Raw genomic sequence first — 26,672 nt, 5'->3', positions numbered from 1 at the left:
TCTGAAATATTGCACAATTTTCAATGGAGATAAGCCATCAAGCATGCCCAAAGAGAAGAGTGTCTATCAGGAATGAAATGCTAACAGTTATCAGGTTCAGATTTAGACGGGTGGTCTCCCTCTTGATAGTTTTGGACATCAGCCTATCCTACTTTACAAAGAATGGTTGCTTACATTATCAATTCAAACAAACTGAACAAGACTGCTGGAAATGTGCTGACAATCACAATTGTTTAGGGTTGGTCACCTCTCTTTGGATTGGGCTCTCTAAACAATTCGTGATTGAAATAGCTCTGATCATGCAATAGAGACCAAGAGGCACATTTATGTTTAGAAAGAAATTTTAATGTCACATAGAATCTGGAATATGTCAAGTTGCTGTCAATATACTATGCATAACATCACAAAAGAGCAATACATATACCTTAACAATATATGTGACCATTTTCACATAAAAATGTCATAATACAAACATCTTTAGGCATTTGACCCAAATGATGTCGTCCAGACCTCGGCTGGCATGTATTGAGCTCTGAGAACCTTTGGAGGGAATCGCTTATATCTGGTTTCACCACTTCCTGTGACGGAGCCGTCAGGTGCAGACTGGCACGGCATACAGGAAGTATCTCAACAGATGGATGAGCACTCATATACGCAGATACAGATAAACATTCACTGCTTGAGCTCAGCTCCATCCTGTACTGTTATTTTGTTAGTCATGCCTGTTTTGCAGTACATTTTGAACTCTTTTGAATGTCTGTGTTGGAATTTAAGAATATATTTCTATAAATAGGCATACCAGACTTTCAGAAATATTCAGAAGTTCAGGCACTTAAACGTTATTAATTCTAACTCTACACTATGGCGAGAAAATAGGGTATAACTGTACTAACTTGGTGTTTTTTTGGATGCTGATTTCTGTTGTTTTCCCAATAAAAAGTATGCCTTTATCTGGAGGAGGAGGGTGTTATTAAGGAACTAAAAAATAAAAACAAAATAAAATAATAAAAAATAAAATATAATAATACAAAAAAATAAAAACAAAATAAAATAAAATAACATTTTCAGTTTACAAGTTTTAGGATCAAATTTGTGTTGTGACACAATTTCCTCTTCCAGATTTCATTTTCTTAAAAAAAAAACCTTAATTTCTGGTGAAATTATTATAATTTGTTTTATTCACTCTAATGCAAACCTAATTCACCCTAATTCAGTGGTTCCTTGTATTGTCTTGTTTGTCGAACACATAAATGCTCTTCAGTATTTTCCGGGAAGGACTGAAGAGTTTGGCAGCTCTATGGTTTTGCGGTCTGTACGCTAATACACACCTAGACAGGAAATCTGAGAGAGAAGTGTGCAACAAGCCCAACTCACATTTTTTTGCACGTTAGATATGGTGTGTGGTTCCTGTTTGCTTTATTACTGAAAAGGTCCTTTCAGTTTCAGGTGGAATAAGATTCATTTGGATACCTTTTGCCATTTGGTAGATGGTGGTAGCCATTTGCTTCGAATTAGTTATGAGTACTAACTAAACTACGGTGAGAAGACTTAATTCACAGCTAACCACATTGGTGGTCATTCCAGCTGATGCTGCAGTGCTTTGCGGATCAGGTATGTGATCTCTTTCTCTTGGCTTTCACTCGTCTGGCCAAACAATCTCCACAGACAGCTATGATCGATATAACAGGCCTGATTCTCTGTTAGGTGAGCCTTGTTAGCCTCTTTATTGGAGTATGAATGGCTAAATAAAAGAGTTGAACAGTGTGTTGAAGATTTATGATGAAAATACCACAATTACTGGAACTCATAATAAGTACGTATCACTGACTAATAATTTATCGCAATTACGGACACAAAGATCAAATTAAGGTGTTTTTTTACATTATTATTTACATAAGTGGATCGATGTCATTATGAAAATATGGGAAATTAGCTCTAATGTATTATTTCAGATTTCTAAAACAGCTGCACAATTCATCAAGTCATTCCATTTTCCATTAAGAATCATATAATTATGAAGAACAGTATATGTGTGTTGGCTCACGCACATGGTCATCAGTCTTATCTAGAGATGGTTAGGTTTTGTTGGACATCCTGACCGATTTATCCACTCTAATTTGTGCTTGGAGGCTCAACTTAATGTTGGGGATAACGAAATCCATAGGGATGAGGTTTTGGGTGAAGAACTCCCCTGCTGATGGTTCTTCCATGCCACATGAAAGCTTCTGACTTCATGCCCAAGTAGTGACGGAGAACGCTGTCTGTTTGCTTTTGTTCCAGAGGATGCACTGGGTTTACATTGTCACACTTCGTGCATCTGTCTGGCTGAATTTATGCTGCACTTTGAACGTTCTTTTGAATGCTTTTGCACCCAGTATTTGAGATCTTGAGATAGGCATCAAACGAAAAGCAAAAGATGGTCATATTGGTGATGTATGTCTGGCCATGGAGGATTTTACAATCAGATTTTTTCATGTGCGACTGCCGCCATAGTGGTGCTGATCTTGGACTGGGGCCAGCAGAAGATAAACACATGCCTTCATGTACTTTATGAGGGCGTTTAAATCAAATTCAGGCAGTCAATATTACCGAAGTGCCTTCAAATCTTGTATGAACCGGAGAAAAGGCTGCAAGCAGCTCCAGCTAACGGTCAGCTGGAATGCTTGATGGGTGATAGGCAGACTTGGCGAGGAAGGGAGCATAGAGAGTAACAGTTGACTGCGTCGCCCTGCCTGCTAGGTCAGAGGAAATGGAGGATTGTTAGTCTCTGCCGGCTTGTGCTCTGTAACTGGGCCACCATTGTGATAAGCACAACCCAGCATTCAGCATTAAACAATGGCAATCCTCACAGCGCTCTGTACCGGCCTGTGTTCACTTGCCTTGACGACCAGACTGTTGTGTTCAGTTTTGATACGGCTCTTCAGGCAGAATGTTACTGTTTTGTTTTAGATGTTCTGGTCGTCTGAGGGCATGGCTGATTGAATGACTTCTGTGTTTTCAGGTTTAATCGTCCAGCAAATTGCAGTCAGGAAGTTGTGATTTTTGTTTCCTGTCTATACAGGGCGTGCACTGCACCGTTAGATCGACAGCTTCTGTGGGTTTGCTACAAGCTTAGTGTGATGTAGATTTGCAAAGTCACACCTTTGAGGCAGGCAGAAAAATATTTGCAAGAAACATTTTGTAAGCACTTAGAGTTTGTCTTTGTACTCGACTGTTTGTTTGTACCTTACCTTGTATAAAAAAAAAAAATAATAATAATAAAAATATATATTTATATAATAATTTATATTTATATAATAATATATTAAAAACTAAAACCTTTCAAGTAATATTTAAAAAAAACTATATAGATATATATATAAAAATGTATATATCTATATCTATATATATTTATAATTAAATCATAGATTCGTCATATAACATAACATAACCAAAATAAGGAAACCCAAAAAGGAAAAAAAAAAGTATTTGAGAAATAAGTTTTATTGATAATAAGAAATTAATAATAAGTATTAAAATCTTTGATTTTTGCATGCAGACTTTGGTATGCTGAGCACAGTTTTGAGACACTGTTGAGATCTCTTCTGGAATGCATGCGAGTTTACTGGGGGCTTCAAGAAGCAGGAGATTTAAGCCAAAGTCAACATTTGCTCTTGTCTTGGAGAAGCAATTGAGATATGAATAAGTTCTCATTTGTGATCTTGCATAATAGTTCTTAATAATGTCTTAATTTTTTTTTCATTCAATAACCGAAAGTGCTGTATTATGCAGTGATCACTAGTATCTTAACACAAAAATGTTTCTGTTTCTCTCTGCTGCAGCTGCCAAGCGCCCCTCCTCTGTGTCCTCGCTGAGTGGGATAGTGAGCCGTATGGCCTCCTCGGGGGGCGCATCCCGTGGGAGCTGCACCTCCGTTAACACGGTGTGCTCCGACAGTGACCGCGGTGCCAGTCTCAGCTCCTCTGCCTCATCCGCCTCGCTGCTGGATGGACACTCTTCCTCTTCCTCCTCATCGCTCCCCTACGGAGCCGTGCCGGCATACCCCGGGCCAAAGCGCAATGGCTCCGACATCAGCCTGGACCTCACCCCTCTCTCCCTGCTGACGGGAGCCGGTCCCCTCCCCACCTCCACAACACCGCTGCACAAACTCACTCGTCTGGAGAGGGTGGCGCTGGAGATAGTGGAGACTGAGCAGGCCTACGTGAGGGACCTCAAGAGCATTGTGGAGGTAAGGACCAGACACATGCTGATCTCTGTTCCTACAATGTTTCGTACTATAACACAAAAACAACGCTGAGCTAATGTTTTTTTTTTATACTTCTAACCTTGAAGGGATAGTTTACCAAAAATAATTTAAATTCTGTCATCATTTAGTCTTTCTAATATTGTTTTAAAACACATATGCATTTCTTTTTTTCTGTGGAACACAAAATAAACTTTTGAAATATCTTGAAGCAAGGTGGGCACTTTTGACTTAACCATCCAGGTAACCCTAGAACCTCGAAAGCAACCCAGTAAAAACCACTCAGTACACCAAAAACAGCCTAGAAACCCCCCAAAACACAACTGTAAACAGCTACTGTATCAACATCCTAGAAACAACCCAGAACAACACAACCTAGCGAGCACCTTTTAGTAGCCTAGAAACCATCAAAAAGCACCACAGGTACAGGTAGCAAAACCTTAGAAGTCAGCCCGAACAACCTAGCAACAGCTTAGAAACCACCCAAAAATCCTGAGTGAACAGCTACTTTAGCAACACCCAGGACACCTTAGCACCCCCTAGCAACAGTCTAGAAACCATCCAAAACACCACAACAAACAGCTAGCAACACCGTAGAAACCACTCAACCACCCAGAACAACACAACCTAGCAAGCACCAAGCAACAGCCTAGAAACCACCAGAAACACCAAAACGAACAGCTAGAAACACCATAGAAACCACCCAAAACAACTTAGCAAGCATCTAGAAACAGTCTAGAAACACCCAAGCGAACAACTCCTATAGCAACACCCAAGAAACTACCCAGAACAACCCAGCATACATCTAGCAACAGTCTAGAAATCACCTAAAACACAATTGTAAGCAGCTACTATCAACATCGTAGAAACAACCCAGAACAGCACAACCTAGCGAGCACCTAGTAATAGCCTAGAAACCATCAAAAAGAACCACAGCGAACAGTTAGCAAGAACAACCTAGCAACAGCTTAGAAACCACTCAAAACACCCGAGTGAACAGCTAGCAACACCATAGAGACCTGCCAAAACAACTAGCAACTTCCTAGAAACCACTTAAAACACCCTAGCAACCACATAACCCCAATTCTAATGTCTTAAGTGATTTTTTTTTTATAAATATGAATGTTAAACTTAAATTAGATGACTTTAAAGGGCACCTATTATGCCCCTTTTTACAATATGTAATACAAGTCTCAGGTGTCCCCAGAATATGTCTGTGAAGTTTCAGTTCAAAATACCCCATAGATCATTTATTATATAATTTAGAAAATGCCTGTTTAATTCTAGGAATCAGAAACATGCTGTTTTTGTGCATGTCTTTTTAAATGCAAATGAGCTGCTGCTCCCCGCCCCCTTTTCCAGAATAGCGCTGTGCCTTTACAGCTCGTACCTTGGACACTCTGCAAAAAAAACATCTGTTTGGTTTTGATTATCATGTCTAACACGCTGAAATCATGTGTTTTAGAGCCATATTAGGTTGATTTTCTGATATAGGGTTTTCTGAACGCACACATCCAAAGCATGCGCACAAAAAGCGGCTGTCACATGGCATGTGAGTACTAAACTGTTCTCTTTCATGTCTTATTGCGCTTAAATTGTTACACACAAGTTTGTTCAAAACACACAAGTTACAAAAACAGTCGGTTATGTCTGTGAAGAAAAACAGCTAGGAAACACATGAAATGTTTTTTTTTCAATCAATAATAATTTTATTCCGGTCCTCACAAACAAATTTTCACAAAATAAATAAAATACTTTGTTACCGAAAAAGGAGTAGGCAGAAGCCTTGCTTATTATGCCTACCCTTTATACATAATTAACTGAATGGGCGACACTTTTCACTAAGTTAAATAACACAAAATATATATACAATATAACAAAATATTATATAACATACAAAATAAGTATATAAAATAATACTAACTTGAAATAATAAGTATAACTTAAATAAGCAAAGTGAATAACATGCTTTTAGTTCCTTATCACATTTATTCCATAGATTTACCCCTTTAACAGATAAACACCTACTTTTTGCATTAGTTCTTGTCCTTACTTTTTTGAACATATGCAATCCTCTTAAATTATACTGACTTTCTCTTATTTTGAACAACCTCTGAATACAATTTGGAAGTAAATTATTATAAACTTTGTACATTAACTGTAAAGTATATAGATCAACTAAATTGAGAAATTTTAATGCATGTAAATTAATAAACAATTTATTTGTTGGTTCGTAATAGTCAACCTTTTTAACAATCCTAATAGCTTTCTTTTGTTACTTATTGAATTTAAGTTGTTAAGTTTATATGTGTGACCCCACACCTCCACACAATAAGTAATGTATGGAACTATGAGCGCACAATACAATATATATAAAGTTTTTTCATTCAAAATATGTTTTATTCTATTTAATATTGCAATGGATTTAGACATTTTTGTTTTTACATGATTAATATGTGATTTCCAACATAATTTATGATCAATTATAACACCCAAAAATTAAATTTCGTACACTCTTTCTATTTCCTCATTATTAATCGTTAGTTTCACTTTGTTACTTTGTCGGTTACTAAATATTATAAACTTTGTTTTACTTAAATTCAGTGAAAGTCTGTTATCATCAAACCATTTTTTGAAAACCATCAGTTCGATTTCCACTGTATTCAGAAGCTGTTCCAAACTTTTCCCAGAACAATATAAATTAGAATCATCAGCAAACAAAACCTTTTTTAATACTTTAGACACTTTACAAATATAATTTATGTACAGTACAAACAACTTAGGGCCTAGCACCGAACCTTGAGGCACACCACAAGTAACTTTCATTAAATCTGATTTAACATTATTAATTTGTACAAACTGATATCTGTTATCGAGAACTTTTTATCCAAGCAAAGCTTTCCCTCTTATACAATATCTCTCCAGTTTCATCATTAATAATCCATAATCGATAGTGTCAAAAGCTTTTTTTAAATCTAGGAACACCCCACAGTATATTCATTATTATCCATTGAAGAAGAAATCTCTTCCACCAGTTCCATCACAGCCATTGAGGTCGACCTGTTTGTTCTAAAACCATACTGATGATCACTCAATAATTTGTGTTTATCTATAAAATTATCAAGCCTACGCACAAATATTTTCTCTAAAATTTGAGAACTGGGAAAGAAAAGAAATTGGTCTGTAGTTTGAAAAACAGTGACGATCTCCATTTTTAAAAATAGGAATAACTTTAACTGTTTTCATATTAGTAGGGAATATTCCTGTTAAAAAGGACTGATTACAAATGTGTGTAAATGGTTTTACTATATGTTCTATAATACTTTTTATTAATGACATGTCAATATCATTACAATCAGTGGAATATTTATTCTTACAGTTGTTAACAATGTCGAGTATTTCCTTTTCGTCAACTGCCCTTATAAACATTGAATAATCATTACTGGAAATATTCATTTCCTCTATCCTATCCCCAGTTCTTTGCTCCACGATCACTTTTGCTAAATTGCTCCCAATATTTACAAAATACTCATTAAATTCATTGACAATTTCATTCATTTTATTTATACTTAATTTATCATCGTTAACAAAATAATTTGGGTAATCAACTTTCCCGGTATTCTTTTTAATTATACTATTAAGTACTTTCCATGTTGTTTGTATATTATTCTTATGCTTGTCTAATTACTTATTATAATAGTCCTTTTTACTAAATCTTATAATACTTAATTTATTTTTATATACCTTGTATTTATTTTCCGCTTGTATAGTTCTAGTTGCTATAAATTTCCTATATAATGCATTTTTCTTTTTACATGCTTTCTCTATTCCCTTAGTAATCCATGGTTTATCCTAATTTTTTTGCTTCATTACAGTCTTCTTAAACAAAGAATGTTTTTCGTATTTTTCGATTAATATAGACAAAAAAGCATCATAAGCACTATTAGGATCTTTACTTGCATAAACTTCGCTCCAACATCAAATGTTTATATTAGATATGTGTATTAAGTGACAACAGCGTAATATACAGTATCAGTAGACGTTTTTCCTGAACACTCCTGGATGCTTTGCATTTCTGATCAGCAGTGTTTCTAGCCAAATTAGCGTATATTCCGATCTAATAATTTAATGTTAAACTTATTAAAATGTTTTTAAAAAGCACATGGCTCCAACACTTTACTATGTCGCAATGGCCATCATTTGTCAGTGCCTCACTCCTCAAAGTTTAAAGGGGTCATCGGATGCAGAATTCACTTTACAAGTAAATGTGTGTTGGAAGTGTGTGTACACATCCATCCTATAATGATAAAAATCCACCCAGTGTTTTTTTTTTTAATCCCTATTTTAAAATCCCCTTTCTCAAATCAGGCTGTTCTGAGATTCCTCTCAGAATGACATAGTTCTGTACAGGCCGCTCCCACGATAGTTAATTGACAAGGCCATCTTACCTTAAACCCGCCCTGAGTGAGCTGTCATCAGTCTGCCATTGTGTCGACTCCGGTGCAGGGGAAGACAAGATGTCTCCGATTAAGCGATTGAGGTGTTTTGTTGTTGGACGTAATAATGAACACAGCAGATGTCATTAACTGCCGACATTTGAGCCACTGAAGATGCAGAGGATTAAGGTTACTTTCATTTCGAAGGGAATGCACCTCCCGATCTGCTTAAATATGTCTATGTTCGCGCGAATCATTCATGATTCAGCTTCATCTACAGAAGAAGTGAGTATAAGGGTTTTTTTTATGAATCTTTGCAAATCGTCTTTCCTAATAATGTGCTAATTAGCCAGTTTTGCGGCAGGAGTTTACAGTCTGCTCATCATCCGATGGAACAGAGGGGTGGGGTCAGCAGAGCTCATTAGCATTTAAAGCAACATGGACTAAAAAACGGCTTGCTGAAAACATAGCTGATTTTGACAGGGGAAAAAAGGTGTTTTTTTACACTACTAATGAGAAATTTTAACCAAAGTATGTTATAGACTTTTCATTAAGACCCTAAAGAGTCATATCAACTTGTGGAAAATGGGCATCCGATGACCCCTTTAATGAGTGTGTAGATGACAAGAAGCGGCCAACATTAGCTACATTAAAAACAGATGGGCACTATTTGGATGGGTTCCTATTAGGGGTGGCACGATACATGTATTCGTACCGAACCGTCACGGTACGGGCATCTCGGTTCGGTGCATGAGGCCATACAACGAATACAGGCAATTCACCCCCAATCCAAAAGAGGGCGCCTGCAGTAATGCAACACTGTTTGATAACAGTTATGACAGATAAGTTATGACAGCCACTTTGTAAATTATTATATTTCAACAAAAAATAGAAATCGCATAATTTGAATATAAGTTAATTTAAAAACTATTTACATGTTTGCATACAATTGTTTAATTTGAGTGTTGATTATTATATTAAAAAATAAATAGTAATTGAATTTAAGTTTGGGTTCTATTGTTAATTGTAACCTTATAGTAATGTGAAAGGGCTCCCTATAGTTTAGAGCAGAAACTGAGGTAGATTTTTTATCCCTAAGAAAATTTTTATTAATTGAATTTATTTAAAGAAAAAGCTATTTGTTCAGTAAACCATTTTTTAATTAAAAATTAAAAAAAATTTATGTTTAGTTTTTGTCCTCCTGCTGTACCGAAACCATACTGAACATACGTACCGAACCGTCATGTTTGTGTACCGTTACACCCCTACATTTTACACTGTTTATGATTTATGGGGATTTTTAAAAAAGAAGCAGGTGGATTTTTATCAATATCGGGTGGTTGTGTACACACAGACAACAAACATTTATGTTAAACAACATGTAAAAGTGAATTTTGCATAATAGGTGCCCTTTAAAAAAAAGAAGACTCGGAATGACTGAGGAATGAATACTATTATTTTTGCTGGTCCAAAGCCACCCAGGTGGTGCTGCATTCTTTTGAGCTCTAGGATTGCTCAGTCACAGAAGCTCATCCAGATCAGCATTTCTACCATCATATCTCTTCGCCCGCCGCCCACCCTGTATGTAATCCAGTACTCATATAACAGACAGCAGAGAAAGCCGAGCCCTTTCCCTGTGCCAGCGGCGATTTAAAATGTGATCATTGTGAGATTCTCTTGTGCCATTCATCACACATTCAGGTGGAGCAAAGGAGGTCATGGCACTGGATGAAAGCTGCAATAAATTCAGACTGTCACTTCAAACGCATCTCTGTGCTGCCTTTCGCATGCACAGCTCTGATCCGGAACAATAAGAAGGCTGTTGCTCAGCATTTCAAATGCACGCACACACAAATCAGAGCGTGCTGTAAATATAAGAGTCTCTTTGTGGATGCTTTTCAACACATTCATCATATTTCCATGCACAGGTTGCTGGAAGATCAGACCTCCACTGTGACCTCCAACGGGGGTCATGGACGCGCACCAGTCCAAGACATGTTATGCCCTGTTCACATGGGCAGCGATTTTATTAGTACTAGTTGCCGTTTATTTGCATTTCCTTTTTCTCAAATTTGGGGCCAATTAAATTTTTATTTATATATATTTATTTAGCAAGGATCCATTAAATTGATCAAAAGTGAGATTTCTATAGCAAATATATGCTGCTCTCTTTAAATGTCTAAGAAAAACCAAAGAATCCTGACAAAATGTATGGTGGCTTCCACAAAAATATTAAGCAGCATGTCTGTTTTAAACATTGATGATAATAATAAATATTTCTTGGACACCAAATCAGCATTATGATTTCTGAAAGATGTGACCCTGAAGACTGGAGCAATGGCTACTGAAAATTCAGCTTTGCCATCATAAGAATATACATTTTTAAATATATTAAATAGAAAAAAAAAAAGTTATTTAAAATGTTTATAATAATTTGCAGTATTGCTGCTTTCCTATATGTTTGATCCAATCAATTTAGCCTTGTTAAACAAAAGAAAACATTCAAAAACAAAAACAATCGTACAGATGCCAAACCTTTTAAAGGTAATGTATTTTTTAGAACATCAACGTGTTAATTAACTATTTATTATCACTTTTTTTATATGTGTATTATTTCTGTTTGAGTTATAGGTATATGCTTTCTAAGGATCCAAATTCTAAGAATAATTTGCAGTTGCATACTACTGACAACACTTATTATAAATAAAAAAATCAGTTTCTTTTCTTAAATGTTTATGCATCTAACATTAATAGCAAACAAAATAAATAAATAATTCAAATTAAATAAACAAGATATGCATAAATGTGTCAAGTTAATATAATGTAAATATTAAATAACTATATAAAAGACATTATTTAACATTATTTAATAAATTTGTAACTATAAATGTGATATATAACCAATCTCATCATCCCAAATCTTGTCATATTTTGGGGTCCTTGGCATCAATTTTTATTTTTTTTAAAACCTGGATTAAAACGACACACTCTACAGATTTAGCTTGATTGGTGCTGTTGCCTTGGCCTGGAGAGAGAAGTGAAAGTGGTCTGTCATGAGTGACAGGGTCATTGTGAACAGCCTTTGAACTCATGGGAATATTGCCAGTGCCAGCTAACAGGTGTGCGTTTATGTACTGTATAGTATGTGTGTGTTATCCTTTGTGTCTGTGACTGATTGATTGCAGAGGCTCATGGGCACATAGGCCGGAGGTTGGGGAATGCCTGAAATGTTACTCCTTTTCCCTTTTGCTGATGGTTTATTTGAAGGCGAGCTTTTCATAAGCCAATAAAAAGAGAAGGCATGCAAGCTTATGCTGCTTTATGAAAAGATGCCTTCAGATCAAGTAGCCATAAATTGGTTGTTGAAAGACATGGATCATGCCGAGGAATGCTGCTGTTTTATCAATCTGTGGTCTCAAAATGGAGGCTGAGTGGTGGATGGTTTCGGGGACATAGTGCTGACTCTGGGATATGTGTGGATGGTGTCTGATTGGAGTCATACCGAGCCGGGCTCAGCTTCTATTAGTAAGAGCCGTCTGGTTTTGATAGAAAGCGTAACAACAAAGAATGATGTCAAGCTAGCTGGAAACGAGATGAGCGTGTGAGCTCACAGTGCTCGGCTTTGCTATGGGTGACTGTTTTGCCTGGTGTTTGTGTGGGTTATTATTAGTTTGTGAAGTGTTGTTTGGTGACATTCAGGTGCGGTGGGTTCAGCTCCAGTGTGTGTGTGTTGATGTGGGGAGCGTTTAGGGGAGCAAGACTGAGAGACTCCCCTTTTTGTTTCAGCTGCATTTCAGCCAAATAGGACAGGAAATTGGGGGAAGAGGGGTGCTTGGCTGTAGCCCCCATTCTGGGGCACAAGCAGAGATGGAGAGGGGCTGCTCACGAGAGAGAGGGACCGACTCCTGTTCCAAACTCCAAACTGACCTAGTTTCTCAGACAAAGACTCTGAGAGTGTTTAATTTCTGTTACAATCGCTCTCTCTCTCTCTTTCTGTCTGCCACCTTTCCAAATTTCCTCTCATGGATAACTTTTTCTTTCTTTCTTTCTTTCTTTTTCTTTCTTTCTTTCTTTCTTTCTTTCTTTCTTTCTTTCTTTCTTTCTTTCTTTGTTCATCAGTCTGTTTGTCTGTCTTTTTTCCCTTTTCATCTGTCAGTCTCTTTTTTTTCCGTCTTTTATTATCTTTTCTGTTTCTTTGTCTGTCTTCCTGTGCGATTGTCCGTTTTTTCTTTTCTTTCTTTATATTTTTCCATTCTTTTTTCTGCCCTTCATCTATCTCTCTCTATCTATCGATCTATCTATCTATCTATCTATCTGTCTATCTGTCTGTCTGTCTGTCTGTCTGTCTGTCTGTCTGTCTGTCTGTCTTTTTTAGTCTAGCTGTCTATCCGTCTTTTTCTCCTCTTCTCTTCTCTTCTCTTCTCTTCTCTTCTCTTCTCTTCTCTTCTCTTCTCTTCTCTTCTCTTCTCTTCTCTTCTCTTCTCTTCTCTTCTCTTCTCTTCTCTTCTCTTCGTGTTTTCTCTCGTTCTGGTCCATATCTCATATGTGAACATTTATGTTTTTCTTTTTGCCAGAATGGCTGTCATAACACACTTCGTGTATGCTCTAGTAAGTCATTTGGGTCAGACAGCATCTGCCAAGAAAATGTGCACATAACTTATGGTTCCTTTGTCTGTGGCTGGTCCCGCTTGTCTCGCACACTCTGCTTTCATAACTCACAGTGTAATCCTCAGATTTCCCCTCACCTCCTGGATTTTCACTCTTCCCCGAGTAGCTGTGTCATCACTCATCTCTTCATCTAGCGCTCCAGTTTTGCCATGTGTCACTCTCATGAGCGCCGTATGTTCAGGGGAATTCTCTCCGGTCTATGGCTGAGTGTAAATCACCGTAATTACAGTGTCCGTGTTCCCCCTGCCTTGCAAAGGTGCTGAATACGCCAGCCACTTATTTTCTGGCTCATTTTGCCCCCACCTCAGCATGTTTGCCTTCCCAGATGCCCTTGTGGCTCTGGAAACAAACAGAAGAGGAAAAAAGACCCCACGTTTTATAGTCCAGGAATGCAGAGGCACAGGGAAAGCTGGAGGGTGACTAAAAGAGCCCCTTATAAAGCCAGACCGCTGTCTTACAGGACTCATATAGTTTGTTTAGTTGTACCTATGTATTGAATTTTTTTTTTTAGTTTGTTTTGCCTGGTGGCCTTCTTTTGTTGGCTCCAGTGCCCGTAGTATCTCTCAGGAGATTGTAAATGCCTTTCATGGCACTTTCCCATACTTTAGTCCATTGCTGTCTGGTGGAATTTGTTTGTCTATGTTGGTTTGTTGGTTTTGGTCCCAGGGCTTGGTCATTAAGGGTTAATGAGGCCAGGCACTGATAAACGGACTTGATAGATAGCGCTGTTTAACTCTGCAAGCCCAACAGCCAGGAACCAGGCCACTCCTGAGACCATTTGCCTCTGCTCTATTTTGGTTTTTGGCATCTGTTGGACACAAAATAGGCTGCAAAATATGATTAACTTTCTAATTTAATGCAAAATGCATTATCCTCATTAAGGCAAGAACGTATCTTCATAACGGCAGCATTATTCTGATTATAGTGTTGGAAAACCACTTCAACCTGGAAATCTCACTACCTAAGGTTGTTGGTTTAGTATAAATGATAGCTAATTATTAAGATATTTTATAGATCTTTTTTAAAGAAATATTCTGGGTTAAGTATGTTAAACTCAATGGATATTGTGGCACAATGTTGATTATCACAAAAAACAATGTAGACTTGTAGACTCTTATTTTCTTTTAAAGAGGTCATATGATGTTGCTAAAAAAAACACTATTTTGTGCATTTGGTGTAATGCAATGTGTTTATGTGGTTAAACACATTATTAATAAATGTAAATAAAACATTATTTTCCACATACTGTACATTACTCCTCATTGCCCCGCCTTTCTGAAACGCGCCGATTTTTACAAAGCTCATCGTTCCGAAAAGCAAGGTGTGCTCTGATTGGCCAGCTATCCAGTGCGTTGTGATAGGCCGAATACTTCAAGCGTGTGGCAGAAATGTTACGCCTCTTACCATAATGCGATGCCGTGTCCCGGCATGACGAGACTAAAACAATAAAAACCATTACAAACGAGGCATTTGTTGCATCCAGTGGGGACATAATTACTAATTATAAAGACTTATACTGTCTTTTTATGCGTTGCATTGCATATCGTGCCGCGTAAACATTACCATGTCTGCATTTGTGATCGGAGAAACGACAAACAGCAAACGCTACTCTACACTGCTCAAAAATCACGTTTGAATAGTAAGTAGCAAATTCTTTAAATAAGCAAACGCACTTACAGGCTGTGAGTCTGAAGGGCCAGACTGTCCTTGCAAAGTTGGAATTGCCCCACTCTATAGAAACAGCCTTTGTGCAAGCCAGCATTGTAAGCTACTCTCCTCCCAGGTTCAGGAAACCTGTTCTGGAACAGTGTTGTAAATACAACTTAACCACTGATTTCTAGTTGTGTACTCATTTGGAAGGCCAAACAAAGTACTTTCGTTTTCACAATGAAACTACAGCAACAATACTACAGCGAGAATAATATTTCCGCCGTCTTTCTTTGCGTATACATTTGTGCGGTGTTATGCAAATCTTCCCCCACAGTGACGTAGACATGTGGGGGCGTGTTTGAATGAGCCATTTTAGGAGGGCATGGTCGAGTCTTAACTTTTATAAAGAATATCTCTTTGGGTTTGAGAGTTTAGTCTTTGCAACTTTAGGGATCTTATCTATGCACAAACAGTTTGTAACAATCCAAAGAGAACGGAAAACTTGAAATCGCATCATATGACCCCTTAAATAAAATGACGACGCATTTGCAGCGGATGTAAATGCAGCCCCTTTTTGAGGATTTAAAAGCAAAAATGTGAAGCATTTTATAAAAGCACTTTCATTGTAAAATGTATGTTGAGACTTTGTTGAGACTTGCTGAAATCGCGTTTGGTCTCATACTGTATTACGTATCTTGTCAGTGTCTGCACTTGCTTGGCCATTTTTTATGATAAACAGGAAAGTGGGTTCAGCTGAATTCAAATAGTGATTTGTTAGATAGGTATAAAATAGGTTATTATACCGCAGCTGCGGTCGCGGCCGTCATGTAAAGCCCTCCTCGTGTGATGACCGAAGAGTGTAAAGACCATCGACTCTACCGTGCGACTCCACCGGGCAGAGACACCGGCAAAGGATATAAGTATCGCTTTTTATTTCTCCTCTTTCCTACTACTTGTTTCACTTTTGTTTCAGTTTTTATAACCATTTCTTACTATGTTTAAGTAAGTTGTTGTTGTTGTTTTAAAACATGTGTGTTTGGCTCAGTGTTGATGTCTGTATAGGTTGTTTATTCAGTTTTAGTTTTATTTAATTTGAGTTATTTTAGTACTTCATACTATATGGATATGAAATAATATATATATTGAATTTATTTTTATATATATGTATATGTGTGTGGCTGTACATACACATGTAGTTGTTTTTGGTGTTTAGCTTAGTGTTATGTTAGAAGCATTATTATATTCATACCTTTTGTTGTTTTAATATTTTGAATTGTTTTTAGCTTATTTTGTTCTTTGTTTTCATTTAAATGTTCAGTATTGAAATGTTGCTGTATGCATTTGTCAATTTTATTTAATTTCTTTATTAAATGTGTATATAGTATTTACAGAGTTTTGACTTTTAGTTTTAGTTACTTTTTCTTATTTGTAAGTCGCTTTGGATAGAAGCGTCTGCTAAATGACTAAAAGTAAAGTAAAGTAAAAAAAGTATGTATTATTTGAGCTGTAAGTTGTTATTGTAATTTTTGCAGTTATTTTAAGTTGCAAAATTGGATAATTACCATTAAAAATTGTGGGATCGGTAAGGTTTTTATACAAGAAGTCTCTTATGCTCACAAAGGCTGCATTTATTTGACAAAAAAAACTGTAAAAATAAGTAATATTGTGAAATGTATTATATAACTATTCTCATTTTCAATATATTTTAAAATGTAATTTATTTCAAACCTGACAGCAATTACTTTAGTCTTCAGTGTCACATTTTTTACTGTATTTTTTTACTGCGATGATATTTACTAGATAAAATCACTTAATACATTTTTTTGTGTAAAGTTACACTACTGTTCAAAAATGTATGGTTATTAAGCTTAATATTCTTTTGTATTTTTATATGAACGATTCTTGTGAACAATAGCGTAATGCAGAAAATGTCAGTTTGCTACTGTAAAATCATGTTAACATGAATATCATTTATGTCTTTTGGCTAAACTGTTGAAACCATAATTATTTTGATGTTTTATATTGGCCCTTTTCACTTCCATCCTACATTTCTCACTGTGACCCAGATCTTCCTTAAACTTAACCCAGTGGAACTGCTTCCCTTTAACTCCGTGTTAACCAACCACTTCAAAACTGAGAAAGTTGGTGACCCCGATTCTCTGTTCCTCAGCAGACAGCCTAAACCTGCCAGTATTTTGCGTGGCATGATGATGAGACCGTTTTCTCATGAGACCAGCTTATGACTTTTTTCGAGGTCAGAGGTGAAAGAGCAGAGAGAGAAAAGATAAATATTGTTAGAGGGGCTTCTTTTAACCACTGTATTAGCTGCATGCTTTGCTTTCCTGCACCGCTTTGTATGTTTACTCTGAAGATCATTGAGGGGCTCAAGTATGGCGTCCATGGTAATTACATTACAGCGATTCTTAGTGTCGAGAGAGATCATTCAGAGGTGAGAGTCACGTCCTGCTGTGTCGGAACCATTTATAGTCTCTTTTTAGCCCATGAGTTATGAATCAACTCCGTGTTTGCAATGGGAAAATGGAATGGAATAGAGGTACTTCACCAATTTCACAGGTCTCACAGGAGTTTTCTGAATCACTAACAAGCAAAGCAAATTCAAGTGTGAAAATCCCTAGTATGATTTCTGTGAGGTCATCCATACTCAATCTTCTTGCTTTCTCTCTCTCAGGACTATCTTGGCTGCATTATTGACTGTGGCGACTTGCCTCTCAAACCTGAGGAGGTCAGCACCCTCTTCTGCAACATCGAGGACATCTATGAGTTTAACAGGTGGGTGTCTTCATTCTTGATGTCTGTCTGGGTGGCAGCAGTTGAATTTGTCTCGAACACAATGACTGGCTTGGGTCCTGGTCTGTCCTACCATGAGGGACACTGTGCAGATGTCTGCCAAGAGCGAGTATACACCATTTCTAATGCACTCCAGCAGACTGTCCCTGGACTGCTGTAGTTGATCTGGAATGCTCTTCAGGAGACGTTTTCTCAGCCGTCGTCATAACTTAAGCTCTTTTTAAAAGACGTGCAGCATATGGTTTATTACACTGTGAGTTCATGCATGGTCCACCGAACAATTTAGTCAGTCTTGTTATGTGTCTGTTTCACACTGTTTATTGCAAATGACACTCTGTGTTTATTTCAGACTCGTACGCATGGTTTAGCCCGGAGGTGTATTGGTGGGTCGCTGCTACTTGCCACACATACATCCTGTTTTTACATAATTTTCTTTCTTGGTTCACCTCCACTCCACATCATCCCTCTAATGACATTAGGCAGTTTCGAAATTGAACATGGCGCCTTACTGCCAGCTCTTGTGGGAAATGATCTTGGCTGTGCTGAAAACAGAAAATCTTAAAAACTCTTGGGTGTCCTCATGACCTTATTTAATAAAACGTCCTTTAATAAAATGGCAGGAGTTTTCTTCCCATCACAGCTGCTTTTGGCCTCTGCTTGAGATTATATTGGCATGTAATGATTAGAATGAGTTATTAGTTTTTAGTAATACCATTCTTAAAAGGATAGTTCACTTATAAATAAATTATCTTTCATAATTTACAGTTTGTAGCATTCACAGGCTGTCAAGCTCCAAAAAATGACAAAAAAGCACTATAAGCAGTCCATACTGTATGACTACACTACTTTTTAAAAAAGTTTGGGGTCGGTAAATTCATTTATTTGTCTCTAAATGGATCATTTTTTGTATGTGTTTAAAGTGTCTTATACTTAAGGCTGCAATTATTTGATCAAAATTACAGTAAAAGCAGTAAAATTGTGAAATATTATCGCAATTTAAAATAACTGTTTTCTATTTGAATATATTTTAAAATGTAATTTATTTCTGTGATAGCAAAGCTGAAATTTCAGCATCATTATTCCATTATTCAGTATCACGTGATCAGAAATAATCCTGATATGTTGATTTGTTGCTTAAGAAACATTTCTTATTATTATCAGTGTTGAAAACAGTTTTTCTGCTTAATATTTTGGAAACGTGATAATTATTTTTTTTTTTTAATGAGAAGGATTAGAAAGTTCAAAAGAACAGCAACGTTTATATATAATATCTTTACTGTCACTTATGATCAAATAAATGTGTCCCAGTTGAATTAAAGTATTCTTTTTTTTTATAAAAATCTCAAACCTTTGAATAGTAGTGTATATATTCCAATTCTTCTGAAGCCACATGCTATATTTACATGATTAATAGACTGAAATTTAAGTCACTCTAAAATGAAATCAAATTATTCATTTAACTCAGAATGAATAATGGCTGAAATTTGGTCTGTTCATCCCAAAAAGCTTTATGTTTATGAAAAACAGGGAGTTGGAAATTATTCAATATTTCTTTGATTGTGTTCAGAGAAAGAATAACAGCATGTGGGTTTGGAACGACAATGATGGTGAGTAAATGATGACAGAATTTTCATTTCTGAGTGAACAACCCCCTTAAATCAGCTGTCGTGCCTCTGTAGTTGTTAAGACTATATAAAATGAATGACTGACCTTGTTTTTTCCCTCTTTCTTATAGTTTAAACACACAAAGGCTCTCTCTTTGTCTGTTCTTACTCTTAAAAGCCCTCTGCTCATTGCTGTGGAATGTAGCCCCTGTATTCAGACTTGATTCTGTTGAGTCTACTTTCTTGGCACCGGTCAGAGCTTTAGGACACATACAGATGCCATTTTCCTCTTAGCCAAAGCAGCCGGGCTCCAAGGTAGAGCTCAGGCCCCTGTGGTGAACGAGCCACACATGACCTGTCAGAGAGTGAGGGTGCAGCCAAGCGAGCAGTGCATCCTAGGACAGCAGACAGGACTTATTTTGTTCCCACAGACATCTGTCCAGTTATAGTGAAGCATTGTAAATTTGTCTTTTGCAGCGAGTGCAACAGAACAGGCTGTTTTTGCTGGCTTGGGAATCTCCTAAAGTCTCTATTTTGCAGTGATGAAAACATTCCACTGCTGACTCATTCTTGTGTTTTGCAATTGTTCTTTTAAAACCTTATTACTAGTCCTTATTGTTATTTTAGCATTTGTAATCGCACCCTTATGGGTTTTTTTCCCATTCTGATGGCCTTAAATGGGTGTTAAAACTTCAGGGTCAGCTACATGGCACATTGTCCAGAGTGACTCATTAGAATAGACCTTTTTTAAAGTCATTCTAAATACATAATAAATATACAATTTCAAAACTTTGGGGATCAAAGCTTTTTGAGCTGTTTTTTTTTGTTGTTGTTTTTTTTGAAGAAAATACTTTTATTCAGCAAGGACACATAAAATTGATCAAAATGACTGTAAACACATTTATAATGTGTCCAAATGTGTCTCTCAATGGCCCAGACAGATTTCCTCCATTAAGTGAGATAGCAACAACCTTTACCCCCTTTGTGTGCTCATACGGGGTCATGGCCTGTCTTAGATTCAAATACACCTTACCACTGCGAACGCTCAATGTTTATTTCTTAATAAAGACAAATCTGTTTTTCCCTAAAGCACACCATCTCACTGTCCTCGTGTCTCCCCACTGTCTCACTGTCTGCTTTGATCTCGTTTGAGAGAAATAATGAGTGTAGATTTGTCCTGAGGATTTGTATATTGCATAAAAAAGAAGAATGACTGTGTGCATTTCCCCCACCATAGGATGAAATAAAAAGGCTTGACAGCTGTGGGAAATACGAGCTAGATGAAAGGAACCGTAATGTAGCGAACTTCTGTTTGAGTTATACACACCATGTTAATAGATGAATGGTGGGAGTAGGACAAAAGAAAGGGATGAGACGAGGAGGAGAGTATGAATCGAGACAAGACGACAACTTATGAGTGGAGTCCAAAAAACAGAAAGGGTGAAGACTGAATGGGACAAAGGGAATTGCATTTTTATATTCAGGGCCTCTTGCAGGTAACTCCCTGTTTTTGTCATAACTCCTAAAATAATTAAGTTGGACTTATTCATTTTTTTGCAGGTTTTTATTGTAGTTTGTTGTTTGGTGTTACTACATGTCTTAGTAGCCAATTCTGACATGGTCAAAGAACCAATCTGGTGTCTTAATATCTTACATTTCTCATTTTACCTCAAGTAATACCACAAACGCTTTTGTATGTACTGTATCTGGCAAAGACGAACCTGGGAAAGTATTTAGCATGCATGCAACACACATATTTCAAGTCTCAAACTGTTGGTCCGCCAACACTTTCCTGGGATTTGAGAGAAGGGGCCAAAACCTCACAAGATTTGCCAGAATCTAATTGAATCCAACTTATCTACAGTTCGGACTAGAAAGCAGATACTTGTGGCTTTGAATCGACAGTAATGTCTTTATTGTTTTACAATTCCAAATTATGGAACTATGTGTTGTTACTATGCCACACCTTTCAAGACAATCAAGTCATCGCTCGGGAACATCCCATCCCTACAGGCACCTTGAACACAAAGCTCTTTGGACAATCCAAGAAAGCATGCGTGAACTCAATTCAGTTTCCTTTATAACCACAGTGAAGTCCCCCTACCACAAAGGTCAGCCACTAAATGAATTTCGTCTTCAGAGGGAAGAGAGGATGATGAAGGCTGGAGTGCTGCGGTTTCCTTCCGAACTTTTCCCCTCAGCCACATAAAGTAAAGTCCATAGTGTTTAGAGAGTGTCACGTTTTCTTTCACGATATAGAAGGAGGGTTTCCCTCGAGACTGACCAGCCTGGCGGTTTGGGGGCCTCTAGGGAACATCAGTTGGAGTTTCACTAATGGACTGAATGAAATACGGCATGCCTGGTCGAGCCGTCATATCGCTTTCGTTCAACCCTTTCTTCAAAACACAGTCAGGGAATGTCAAACCACTCATCCTCGGTCGAAAAAGTCCCACTAGCCACAAAAGTTCATATCAAACTGCATAACACTGAGGGAAAATCCATTTGATTCCATCTCGTGTTTGAGGTACAATAGAGATTGTTTCACTAAACCAAGCCCAAACTTCCTTTATTGCATTCCAGACACTGTTACTAGCCAATATAATTCAAAATTGATGTTTTCCATTGATTTACTACCTGAAATGAGACATTTCCCCACTAGCAGAATGCACTGCAGAAAGGTTTTCAATTTTGACTGTGGGGATATTGGGGTATGTTTGGAGGAAATCGAGCCAAAATGAGAAGTATCCCATCTGTGTGCATTTAAGCAATGGTTTGGTCTAAATGATAAAAAAGAAATGAATGCTGTTTGGAAACGCTGGCCAGAGTTGGCGCCTGTTCCAGTCAAGAGTGTCCTCTTGAAACTCCAGTCCCAGATGTTTCCTCAGAAAGGGAATAACATCATTTAGACAAAGACATAGTCCAAGTCTCATGTCAGAAAACTGGTCTTCATATGCCACTTGATGTATTTGTCAGCTTGCAAATGCATTTGTGAGAATATGTGAGCAGGAATACGTGTCATGCACCAGAACTGACTCGATCCTTGTTTTTTACAGTGAGCTTTTAGAAGATCTGGAACGTAGTCCACATGCGGCAGCCATAGCAGAGTGCTTTGTGGAGAGGGTAAGCACATGACTTAGTAAAATATACATTTCTTCCCATTCCTTCCACACAATGCACATATCTCAAGACAAGGAGTTTGTGTTTTAATGCACGTCATTCTAGAAGTGTTGTCTAAGGAAAATCCAGTTTTGTTCTTTTGTAATCTTGGGGCCCTCACTTGGCAATATGACAGAAGCACACAGATATGTTTGGGCCAGAAAAACAGATGGACTCTGTGAAACGAAACCTAAACATATCAGCAAACAGCGTTGAACTTTTAACACATGCACACGTCAGCTAAGTGCATTTGCAGACACTTTTGGCGTTTTTGTCTCCACACCACAATGACACAACAATGAGCAGACCAGGCTGGGATGGGAACCAGACAAGGACATCATTGTTTGGAGTGCTAGAGAGGTCGAATGTGCTCATGGCTCTTTGTGCAAAGATTTGTTTCATGGTTTGGAATAAGGAAATCATTCTTTACCTTTAAATCGCCTGAGGCTATGTCTCTATCTCAAGCACCAAGACCCAATGTTTACCTCCTGCTGAAACGGCCGTTGTTAGGATCAATTAGCGCTGACCTAGGAAACAAAGAGTACATTTGATTAAGCTATTACTGGTGGGTTATTTTGAGGGTTTAGCTCAATTGAACCTTCTCTAATGTTGCAGAGTCTCAAAGTCAAGTTTTTTCCCCCTTAATCTCTGCAACATCAAAAAAATGAAAACTTGTTCCAAATCAAGCAGTGCCTCTAGACCAGATATCAGGCTCCAAATAGAGCACAACGTATTAGATGTGTTTACATGCTCGTACAGCTGTAGGTCAGTGACTGTAACTCTGCATCTGCTGAGCTGCCCATATCTGGTCATTGCCAAAGCAGATGATGGGGTTCACTTGATTAGCTTGTTTTGGTACTGCTTCTGTTTTTGGTACACAAACATTTAGTGGAAAAATCTCCAACATACTGCCAAGTGAATGCCAGTCTAGATTGTGCCATTTTTATTTGTGTTATATTTTTTGTCTGGTTTCATAACTCTGAACTCTCTGTATATTTTTAATGCCCATAGTTAGTAGTGCACTTTTGTTCATAGAATGAAAGCATTATCTTTTAAGTCAATATTGTAACAGTAATTTATGATTTTCTTTTTTTAGAGTGAAGCTTTTGACATTTACACCATATATTGCATGAATTACCCCAAGTAAGTGAAGAATATTTCTATTCCTCTGATATTATTATTAAAGTACCATTCAAAGGTTTGGGTTGGTTAGATTTTTGTGTGTGTTGAATAAATAAATACTTTTATTCAAAAAAGTTTCAACAAAAATGATAGTAAAGACATTTAAAATGTATTTCTGAAAACAAAATCTATCATAGCTTTTATTTCTTGGGCACCAAATCAGCCTATTAGAATGATTTCTGAAGAATCATCTAACACTGAAGACTGAAGACTGAAGTAACGAAGCTGAAAATTCAGTGTGGCCATGACAGGAATAAATGACATTTTGAAATATATTCAAATACAAATGCAATAATATTTCACAGTATTACTGTTTTTACTTCATTTTAATCAAATAAATACAAGCTTGTTAAGCATAAGAGACACAAAACAAATGATTAAATGTATTTTTTTTTAAACTTATTTTAACTGTATATATAGCATTTTGAACTGCCGATATAGTTAAGAACCTTAATTGCCCCGCATGTATCCCTGAAAGTTCTGTTACATAATGATAAAAGTATGTGGCATTTTTGTGGAAAGCATAATTATAATCATGTGATGTAGATGTCAACCACAGTGATGTATAATCATGTAAGATATTTTTGATGAATGTCATGTGGTTTTAATTAGTCAGTGTTAGCTATATGTCTAGTAGAAAAATTAGACATATCAGAGGCAAACATGCTTGGGTGATGACTACTTGGAAATAGTTTTCAGCCCCTCTCTTAGTATTCCCATGGGCCTCTGGTACAGCAGCAGCGGCAGATGTTCTGCTAGAACTGATTCTGATCCATCTTTAGAGAATTAGCTGTTACATATTAATGCAAATAGCTCTGCAGTTACTCCGATTCTTAAAAGTACTCATTATATATGCATCTAATGGTGGTGAAAAAAAACACTGTTTGAAAATGGAAGAAATCAGTTGTATTTAATATTCAGAGACTGTATTTGAGAAGTCCAAGAATTTTGTAAGTACATTTGTAGATTTACACAGCCATCAGCTGAATGCATTACTGCAGGCCTTAGGATATGATAAAGTGCTGTCAGGCGAAGCTGCCAAACTGATGAGTCTCCCAGTAGACCACCCTGCTTAAACGTCTTCCTCCCTGCCTCCATCCAGCTCAGTAACTGTCCTGCGGGACTGCATGAAGAACGAGAGCCTGGTGCGCTTCTTCCAGGAAAGGCAGGCCACTCTGTGTCACTCATTGCCTCTGGAGACTTACCTGCTGAAACCGGTGCAAAGGATTCTTAAATACCACCTCCTGCTGCAGGTCAGTGGAGTACAATGCTTTAAATCTGATCCTGTTTTTCTTTTTCTTTCAAAATTATATGTCTTTTGCTGGAAGATGGTGTAGCTATGGTATCTGCTAGCAGGGGCTAATGGGGCCATGCTAGTAAACTTTAAAACAGACGTGTAACGCTTGTCAAGACTGTACAGCTGATCTGTTGTCACCCCCTTGTGGTAGGAACTATCCAAACACTTTGATAAAAGTGATCCTGGGTATGAGGTGGTGGAAGATGCCATTATAACAATGACAGCAGTTGCCTGGTACATCAATGACATGAAGAGGAAACAGGAACATGCAGTCAGACTGCAGGTAATCCCTGTCATCAAATGCTCCCTATGACTTTTCACAGAATCAAGTATTCAGTAACTCTGCAATTACTTATTTTGCAAATGCAAATGTTACTTCTTTTTATAGGAGATTGAGAGCTTGTTGCTGAACTGGACTGGGCCTGATCTCAGTGGTTTTGGAGAGCTGGTACTTGAAGGCTCCTTCCGGGTTCAGCGTGTGAAAAAGGAAAGAGCATTCTTTCTTTTTGATAAAATGCTTCTCATTGCCAAGAAGAGGCTGGATCATTTCATATACAGCACTCACATCTTTGTAAGTCATCATCATTTCATTTGTGATCAGATTTCAGTTCTAAATCTACTATATATCTGCAGTATAAGTGTAGCATTTTACAAAGTATTTATGATATGCAAAACTCAAGTTTTTTTCTTTCTCTCTCATCATTCAAGTGCTGTAATCTGCTCTTAGTGGAAAACATGAAGGATCCCCTCTGTTTTAAAGTGTCCGACCAAACAATCCCAAAACAGCAACACATTGTTCAGGTAAAATATTTCAAATGCACATCGGACAGATAACTTCATTACTGGAACATTTTGTGATAGTCAAAAAATGATAGTAATGAAAAGCTAAAAACCTTACTATACTTCTCTGTAGGCTAAAAACCAGGAGGAGAAGCGGCTGTGGCTACATTACCTCAAAAGGATGATAGTGGAAAACCATCCTGCATCCTTACCCCAAAAAGTAAGAGTTTTTATGTCAAACAATGCATCGTGTCAAGGATAATGTACAGTCAAAATTGACCAACATTTTGAGTTCAGTTATACATAGTTTACAGATGGACACCAGGGCGCTAAATATCTATTTATAACATGTTTTCCAGGCAAGGCAGGTTCTTGGTGACAACTTCTGTCAGTGTAAGTATTCTTTGCATTCTTGTCATTTTCAACTGTTGTTTGAGGGAATGAGTGTGACTGGCTGTGTATTATTCATGTTTTGTACCATACTTAGCCCCACAGTTTTATCAGGAGCCAATAAGAAAACCAATGCCTTCTCCACGACTGGATGATGTTCATAACTACCACAGAGGAAGAAGGCAATCAGGTCTGGCATGTAGTGTTCATTGGAATACCTTAAAATGCCAAACCACTCTATTTCAAATATTCATAAAAGTGAACTTCATAACTCTTGACAGAGCCACCAGAGTTCATCTACACCCCTGAGAAAGCCAAGAAATGCCTTCCGCTCCTCCTCGAGGGTAACCTGCCTTACAAGCGTGGAAGGAGACAGTCTGGTGAATATATTTTTAAAGGCATAAAATTAAGTTCTTAAGTTCTAAAACTATTTTGAGTTATATACACAGCTGCATAAT

General features: G+C 37.3%; 1 protein-coding gene across 1 annotated transcript in view; it reads left to right on the top strand.

The window, feature by feature from the left end:
• Positions 1-26,672, top strand: part of LOC306854507 (pleckstrin homology domain-containing family G member 2-like) — a 46,687-nt gene that overhangs the window by 13,343 nt on the left and 6,672 nt on the right. The window contains exons 3-14 of the mRNA XM_079392601.1: positions 3,822-4,228; positions 17,687-17,787; positions 22,463-22,529; positions 23,662-23,708; positions 24,850-25,000; positions 25,196-25,327; positions 25,433-25,615; positions 25,753-25,845; positions 25,958-26,044; positions 26,184-26,217; positions 26,312-26,404; positions 26,496-26,594. Coding sequence (XP_079248727.1) covers positions 3,822-4,228; positions 17,687-17,787; positions 22,463-22,529; positions 23,662-23,708; positions 24,850-25,000; positions 25,196-25,327; positions 25,433-25,615; positions 25,753-25,845; positions 25,958-26,044; positions 26,184-26,217; positions 26,312-26,404; positions 26,496-26,594 — 1,494 coding nt within the window. The remainder of the gene's footprint in view (positions 1-3,821; positions 4,229-17,686; positions 17,788-22,462; positions 22,530-23,661; positions 23,709-24,849; positions 25,001-25,195; positions 25,328-25,432; positions 25,616-25,752; positions 25,846-25,957; positions 26,045-26,183; positions 26,218-26,311; positions 26,405-26,495; positions 26,595-26,672) is intronic.

The sequence above is a fragment of the Barbus barbus genome (genome assembly GCF_936440315.1).
Source record: "Barbus barbus genome assembly, chromosome: 34".
In the NCBI taxonomy this organism is placed as follows: Eukaryota; Metazoa; Chordata; class Actinopteri; order Cypriniformes; family Cyprinidae; genus Barbus; species Barbus barbus.
This window is presented reverse-complemented; position numbering and strand designations above follow the sequence as displayed.